Raw genomic sequence first — 8,267 nt, forward strand, 5'->3', positions numbered from 1 at the left:
TGTCTGTCTCCCCTTCTCTCGTAAAGAAGAAGTAAATGTCGTAAAGATATAATAATAATAATAATAATAATAATAAAAAGATATCGTAAAATGAGGGAGGGGTGGGGTTGTCTAGCAACGAGGAACAGTTGGTGGGTTTGAGGGAATGTCGTAAAGGAAAAGAAAATGTCGGAAAGGGACGGGATATGGTGGGTTACCTAGCAACGAGGGGGTGGGGAGAGTGTGTGTGTGGTTTGAAGGACTGTCGTAAAAATATTTTTTCAAAACAAATACGAACGGTGGAGGGAAAGGGGCGGGGTTGCCTAGCAACGAGGGGGTGGGTTTGAAGGAATGTCGAGTAATGATGACACGACGCGTTTCCACACCCCCACACACACACGGTCAGTTCGTTAGAGCCAGTTAGCATTAGCCTTTAGCACCCCGTCAACACTGCACTCGGTAGGTAAATTCGTTAGCTTCGTTAGTTAGCCCCGTTATCATTAGCCTCAGAGCCGGTAGAGGAGACGGTACCACCGGGGGAGACGGTCCCAGAGGACCCGCTACGAGTACCAGAGGAGCCGCCGGTGTCGGTGGTGGTGGTGGTTTCCATGGTGTCTGTCTCCCCTTCTCTCGTAAAGAAGAAGTAAATGTCGTAAAGATATAATAATAATAATAATAATAATAATAGTAAATGTCGTAAAATAAGGGAGGTTGGTGTGTTTGAGGGAATGTCGTAAAGGAAAAGAAAATGTCGGAAAGGGACGGGATATGGTGGGTTACCTAGCAACGAGGGGGTGGGGAGAGTGTGTGGTTTGAAGGAGTTTCATAAAACATTTTTTTCTAACAAATGTCGTAAAATACGAACGGTGGAGGGAAAAGGGGGGGGGTTGCCTAGCAACGAGGAGGTGGGTTTGAAGAGCCAAACTACATGGTTCTACTAGCCCTAGGGTTAGGGTCAGGGTTTAGGGTTAGGGTTAAAGTTAACTCATCCCCTAGGGTTAGGGTTAGGGTCAGGGTTTAGGGTTAGGGTCAGGGTTAGAGTTAGGGTTAGGGTCAGGGTCAGAGTCAGGTTCAGGGTCAGAGTTAGGGTTAGGGTCAGAGTCAGGGTCAGGGTCAGGGTTAGAGTCAGGGTTAGGGTCAAGGTTAACTCGTCTCCTAGGCCTGTCTGCACATTTGGGTTGTCATGACGTTGCTAAGTGAAGTGTTAACACTGGAAAGAAAACGTCCCCTTTGGTTTCCACTGATGTTCTATTATACTAATTTTCTATTATACTAAGATTATATCACACTGATGTTCTATTACATAAATGTTCTATTACACTAACGTTTTATTATACTAATGTTCTATTACACTAATGTTCTATTAAACTAATATTCTATTATACTAATGTTCTATTACACTGTTCTATTACATAAATGTTCTATTATACTAATGTTCTATTACACTAATATTCTATTATACTAATGTTCTATTACACTAATGTTCTATTATACTAATGTTCTATTAAACTAATATTCTATTACACTAAAGTTCTATTACACTGTTCTATTACACTGTTCTATTACATTGTTCTATTACACTAATGTTCTATTACACTGATGTTCTATTACACTAATGTTCAATTACACTGATGTTCTATTACACTGATGTTCTATTACACTGATGTTCTATTACACTGTTCTATTACACTGTTCTATTACACTGTTCTATTACACTAATGTTCTATTACACTAATGTTCTATTACACTAATGTTCTATTACACTGATGTTCTATTACACTAATGTTCTATTACACTAATGTTCAATTACACTGATGTTCTATTACACTAATGTTATATTACACTGATGTTCTATTACACTGTTCTATTACACTGTTCTATTACACTGTTCTATTACACTGTTCTATTACACTGATGTTCTATTACACTGTTCTATTACACTGATGTTCCATTACACTGTTCCATTATAAAAGATCTGTGATGTTATAAAGAATATTTCAGGTTCAAATTCTGGGTTTTTAGGATTCAGTGCTTATTGCTAACTGGCTGGATTCTAATCTCTCTGTTGTTGTAATACTAGTAAATGACCACCAGGTGGATGGTGGTGGATTTCCGTAGGTCTAAGCCCGCTCTGCTACCAGTCTCCATTGAGGGAGTCAATGTGGAGATGGTCAGCACATATAAGTATCTGGGGGTCCACCTGGACAATAAACTGGACTGGTCAGCCAACACTGATGCGATTTACAAGAAGGGACAGAGCCGGCTGTACTTCCTGAGGAGGCTGCGGTCCTTCAATGTCTCCTAAAATGGTCCATATTTATGTAGCCCGTATTTAGTATTTAGTTTTTAGTATTTAATGCTATAATCGCACTGTCTGCCTTACCTTTTTGCACCTCACCTAACTGCAAAGACATTTACAACTGCACCTCGCCTGTATAAAATGCTGCTAATGTTGTATGTTGTATGTGTATGTTATGTGTGATACCCCCTATGTCTGTATGCTACTTGGAACCTGAATTTCCCCCTGGGATAAATAAAGTTTCTATCTATCTATCTATCTATCTATCTATCTATCTATCTATCTATCTATCTATCTATCTATCTGAGGGCTAGAGGTCTGGGGGATAGGGGTCTGGGGGATAGGGGTCTGGGGGTCAGAGGTACTGCAGGGGACAGGTGAAGTCTTCTCATGAGAGCCATGCCTCCCATGGCAGGGAGCGGTACTGCAGGGGACAGGTGAAGTCTTCTCATGCCTCCCATGGCAGGGAGCGGTACTGCAGGGGACAGGTGAAGTCTTCTCATGCCTCCCATGGCAGGGAGCGGTACTGCAGTGGACAGGTGAAGTCTTCTCATTAGAGCCATGCCTCCCATGGCAGGGAGCGGTACTGCAGGGGACAGGTGAAGTCTTCTCATGAGAGCCATGCCTCCCATGGCAGGGAGCGGTACTGCAGGTGACAGGTGAAGTCTTCTAATGAGAGCCATGCCTCCCATGGCAGGGAGCGGTACTGCAGGGGACAGGTGAAGTCTTCTCATGAGAGCCATGCCTCCCATGGCAGGGAGCGGTACTGCAGGTGACAGGTGAAGTCTTCTCATGAGAGCCATGCCTCCCATGGCAGGGAGAGGTACTGCAGGGGACAGGTGAAGTCTTCTCATGAGAGCCATGCCTCCCACAGCCCACAGACAGAGAAAGGAAAAGCAGCCTGCACCTTGGCTGCCCCTCACAATGTCACATGATGGAGAGATATTACTGTACTAGATGATTCATACATACAAATGAAGGAATGCATGGAAAGTGAAGTTCAGAACATGTACAGCGCCTTCTGAAGGTATTCAGACCCCTTCACTTTTTACACATTTTCTTGTGTTATAGACTCAATTTAAAATGGATTCAATTAAAATAATTTGCCATCAATCCACACACAATACCCCAGAATGACAAAGCGAAAACACAATTTTTTAAATTTCAGCACATTTATTAAAACTGAAATACAGAAATACTTCATGTACAGAAGTATTCAGACCTTTTCCTATGACAGTCTTAAAATTAGCTAAAATGCAAAAATGTCATCAACACATTACTCAATAAGTTGAATTAAGTCCATCTTAATGCAAGGAAAATAGTTCATGTCATTTTGGAATAAATATCTTTGTTTTTATAGGGTCTCTGATTTGCATAGGAATCAATTACACACTGTGTAGATTAGGATGTTCTGAAGACACTGTCCATATTGTACTGACAGAGAAGGAGAGCTGTCTTCACATCCACTCCCTGCTATCTTACACACAGCAACGTAATCCAGCATCACAACTCAAACACCCAATCTAACCAACTCTTATATACATACAGACACTCTCTCCTGTGTTATTCTCAGAGTTCATCATCAGTCTGATTTGATCATCTAATCATTCATCTGGATTGTTTCACTGTCAGTTGCATCTCCATAAAAAAAACTAAAAAACATGTAAGCTTCTGTTTTTTGTCACTCAATTACAGTCTATTTCACTATCAGAAGCATTTAATTTAATAATATATATATACACTACACCCTACACACTATACACTACACCTTACACACTGGGAGAGGGAACATCTGTACATCCAACATCTCAGTGAAAACACACCACTATCCAATGCATCATGTTCTGATCCGTCATCTTTGAGCCTTTGGTGTTCAGTGTGATCTCCCTGAGACTAGTTTACACAGGGTCACTGAACAGCCATAGCCCCAAAGATGAAACCCTGGGTAGAGGGGCTCAGTGAATGTGGAGTGGAATGTGTGCAGGAGGGTCCGTGTGTCAGAGGAGACGCTGTAGAAGGACAGAGTGCCGGCCGACCAGTCCAGATACACTCCTACTCTGTGGGAGCCAGAGGAGGGGACAGGTATGACAGTCTTCTCATTGTGCCAGGCGGAGTAACTGTCATCAGAGCAGCTCAGACTCCAGGACTTGTCATTGTATCCCAACCCACAGTCATAACCCAATCCTCTCCTGCTGATTCCTTTATATGTCACTCCTATATCAGCCCCTTCCCCACTACACTCTACCTCCCAGTAACAGCGCCCAGTCAGACCCTCTCTACACAGCACCTGTGACCAGCCCTCAAATCTCTCTGGGTGATCAGGATACGGCTGCTCCTCTCTCCCCAGTGTCACCTTTCTGTTCTCCTCAGACAGAGAGAGGTGTCTGTGTGCTGTGTTTGGGTCCAGTGTGAGCTCACAGGCATCTGGGAGAAGAGCAGAGGGAGGGAGGGAGGGAGGGAGGGAGGGAGGGAGGGAGAAAGAGAGAGAGAGAGAAAGAGAGGAGGAAGAAAGAGGGGGACGGAGGAAAAGAAAGAGAGAGAGGGATGGAGAGAGAGAGAGGGAGAGAGAGGAGAGAGAGAGAGAGGGGGGAGAGAGAGAGGAGAGGGGGGAGAGAGAGAGAGAGGACAGAGGAAGAGAAAGAGAGAGAGAGGAGAGAGAGAGAGAGAGAGAGGAGAGAGGGGACGGAGGAAGAGAAAGAGAGAGAGGGATGAGGGAGAGAGAGAGAGAGGGAGAGAGAGAGGAGAGAGAGAAAGAGAGAGGGAGAGAGAGAGGGGAGAGAGAGAGAGAGAGGAGGAAGAGAGAGGGGGACAGAGGAAGAGAAAGAGAGAGAGGGATGGAGGGAAAGAGAGGGAGAGCGAGAGAAGAGAGAGAAAGAGAGATGGAGAGAGAGAGAGGGGAGAGAGAGAGATAGAGAGAGAGAGGAGAGAGAGAGAAAGAGGAAAGAGAGAGAGAGGAGACGGAGGAAGTGAAAAAGAGAGAGGGAAGGAGAGTCAGATATGTAGGCTGTCTTTGATGAGTCTCTCCCTCTCCTAGAGATCTCTAGTTGTGTCTCAGAGTTTGTGGAGACGATCAATGGAGGGGGGGAGGGAGGGAGGGAGAGAGGGAAGAAGGGAGGGATAGAGGGAGGGAGAGAGGGAGGGATAGAGGGAGGTAGGGAGGAAGGGAGGGATAGAGGGAGGGAGAGGAGGGAGGAATGGAGAGAGGGAGGGAGGGAGGGAGAGAGAAAGAGAGAGAGAAACTGTCAGCTACTTCAGGAGAAACACACTCACATTGGAAGAACTGGGCTCTGGTCCTGGGCTCTGGTGGCAGGAAAACATCCACTCCATTCACTACAGACGGGAGGGAGGGAGGGAGGGAGAAAGGGGGGGAGAGATATAGAGAGGGAGGGAGAAAGGGAGGGAGGGAGAGAGGTAGAAAGAGGAAGGGAGGAGAGAGAGGGAGGGGGAGAGAGAGGGGAGGTAGGGGTAGTGGGAGGGAGAAAGGGAGGAGAAAGAGGGAGGGGGAGATAGGGAGAGAGGGAGGGAGAGAGGGAGGGAGAAATGGAGACAGGGAGAGGAGGGAGAGAGAGAGGAAGGGATAGAGGGAAGAGGGAGGGTGAGAGGGAGAGAGAGGAGGGAGGGTTGGAGGGAGGGAGAGAGAGAGAGAGAGGGAGGGAGGGAGAGGAGGGAGGGAGGGAGATGGTGGGAGGGAGAGAGGGAGGGATAGAGGGAGGAAGGGAGAGGAGTCTTTGGCATTTTTATTTCAAAGTATTTTAACTTTGAATTCCACCACAAGATCCCTTCAGTTTCTTGTATTTTATGTTTTCCCAGCCAGTGGGATTTTGCCAAACTGCCATTTGTTAGTTTTTTAGGGCTGATGAAGGTTCCTTCTTGTTGGGATTAGAAATTCGCGAGGATTATTTGGTTTGGAGTCGCGTCACGGACGGATCCGTTTTCTATTGGGACTAAGTGGATTAGGACGGGACTTGGACCTGAGGAGGGAAAAACCCAGTGATTGGTTAGACATTTAGGGAGGGGGCTTTGTGATTGGATATGGACCCTGTTGTGTTTGTTTGCTGAGTTACAGATATTATTTACTGCACTTCTCTGTCTATTAGTTTCCTCCTGATCACCATTCTATTACTAATATATAATGTCAATCATATACAAGGAACAGGGAAGAACAGTAGATCCACATTTTTTGTGACACAATCTTGATAATATTCATTATTGACAGTCACACACACACACACACACACACACACACACACACACACACACACACACACACACACACACACACACACACACACACAAAAGTTTACATACACTTGTAAAGAACATGTATGTCATGGCAGTCTTGAGTCACAAAAAAACATTCATGAAGTTTGGTTCTTTTATGAATTTATTATGGGTCTTCTGAAAATGTGACAATCTGCTGGGTCAAAAATATACATACAGCACCTTGAATTATCAATGTTGGTGATGTAGAAAGTTGTGTCAATCAAATTTGCTTTGTGGCATGGCCTCTTAACTTCTTATGAGTGATTATGATTGACTACAACTGGTGACTTATTTCAGCCCATTTAAATAGGGTTCGTTTGATACACTCATTACACTCAGCCAAAAACGCTACAATGGGAAAGTCTAAGGAGCTCAGCACGGTCTGAAAAAGCGCATCATTGACATGAACAAGTCAGGAAAGTCACTTGGAGCCATTTCAAAGCAGCTACAGGTCCCAAGATCAACTGTGCAAACAATTGTTTGTGAGCATAAAATGCATGGCACAGTTGTGTCACTGCCACGATCAGGAAGAAAACACAAGCGATCACCTGCTGCTGAGAGAAAATTGGTCAGGATGGTCAAGAGTCAACCAAGAACCGCCAAAAAGCAGGTCTGCCATGAATTAGAAGCGGCTGGAACACAGGTGTCAGTGTCCACAGTCAAGCGTGTTTTACATCGCAATGGGCTGAGAGGCTGCCGTGCAAGAAGGAAGCCGTTGCTCCAGAAGCGGCACCTTAAGGCTTGACTGAAGTTTGCTGCTGATCACATGGACAAAGAAAAGGCCTTCTGGAGGAAAGTTCTGTGGTCAGATGAAACAAAAATCTAGCTATTTGGCCACAATGACCAGAAATATGTTTGGAGGAGAGAAGGTGAGGCCTTTCACCCCAAGAACACCCAGAGCATAATACTACCACCACCAAGCTTGACGGTAGGTATGGCCTGTTTTGCTGCCAGTGGAACTGGTGCTTTACAGAAAGTAAAGGGAATAATGAAGAAGGAGGATTACCTCCAAATTCTTCAGGAAAACCTAAAGCCAGAAGGTTGGGTCTTGGACGTAGTTGGGTGTTCCAACAGGACAATGACCCCAAACACACATCAAACGTGGTAAAGGAATGGCGAAATCAGGCTAGAATTAAGGTCTTAGAATGGCCTTCACAAAGTCCTGACTTAAACCCCATTGAGAACATGTGGAGTGTGCTGAAGAAATAAGTCTGTGTCAGAAAGCCAACGAATTTAGTTGAACTGCACTGATTCTGTCAAGAGGAGTGGTCAGAAGATTCAACCAGAAGCTTGCCAGAAGCTTGTGGATGGCTACCAAAAGCGTCTAATTGAGGTGAAAATGGCCAAGGGACATTTCATCAAATATTAGCATTGCTGTATGTCTATTTTTGACCCAGCAGATTTTGTCACATTTTTAGAAGACCCATAATAAATTCATAAAAGAACCAAACTTCATGAATGTTTTTTGTGACAAAGAAGTATGTACTCCAATCAGTCCATCACAGAAAAATAAGAGTTGTAGAAATGATTGGAAACTCAAGACTGCCATGACATACATGTTCTTTACAAGTGTATGTAAACTTCTGACAACAACAGTAACTAGTCTGAAGTTGAGGTGATGAAAGTTGAGCAGGTAGAGTTTGTAACCCACCTGTAGTTGAGATGTTGGGTTAGGGTTAGGGTTAGGGTTAGGGTTAACCTTAACCCTAACCCTAACCCTAACCCT

General features: G+C 44.6%; 1 protein-coding gene across 1 annotated transcript in view; it reads right to left on the reverse strand.

The window, feature by feature from the left end:
* Positions 1-4,151: 4,151 nt before the first annotated feature.
* Positions 4,152-8,267, reverse strand: part of LOC310823714 (tripartite motif-containing protein 16-like protein) — a gene marked incomplete at both ends in the record, with an annotated part of 6,614 nt that continues 2,498 nt past the window's right edge. Inside the window, 2 exons of the mRNA XM_083696567.1 lie at positions 4,152-4,702; positions 5,549-5,608. Of these exons, the coding sequence (XP_083552693.1) occupies positions 4,152-4,702; positions 5,549-5,608 (611 nt within the window). The remainder of the gene's footprint in view (positions 4,703-5,548; positions 5,609-8,267) is intronic.

This window comes from Argentina silus (genome assembly GCF_951799395.1).
Source record: "Argentina silus genome assembly, chromosome: Y".
Classification (NCBI taxonomy): Eukaryota; Metazoa; Chordata; class Actinopteri; order Argentiniformes; family Argentinidae; genus Argentina; species Argentina silus.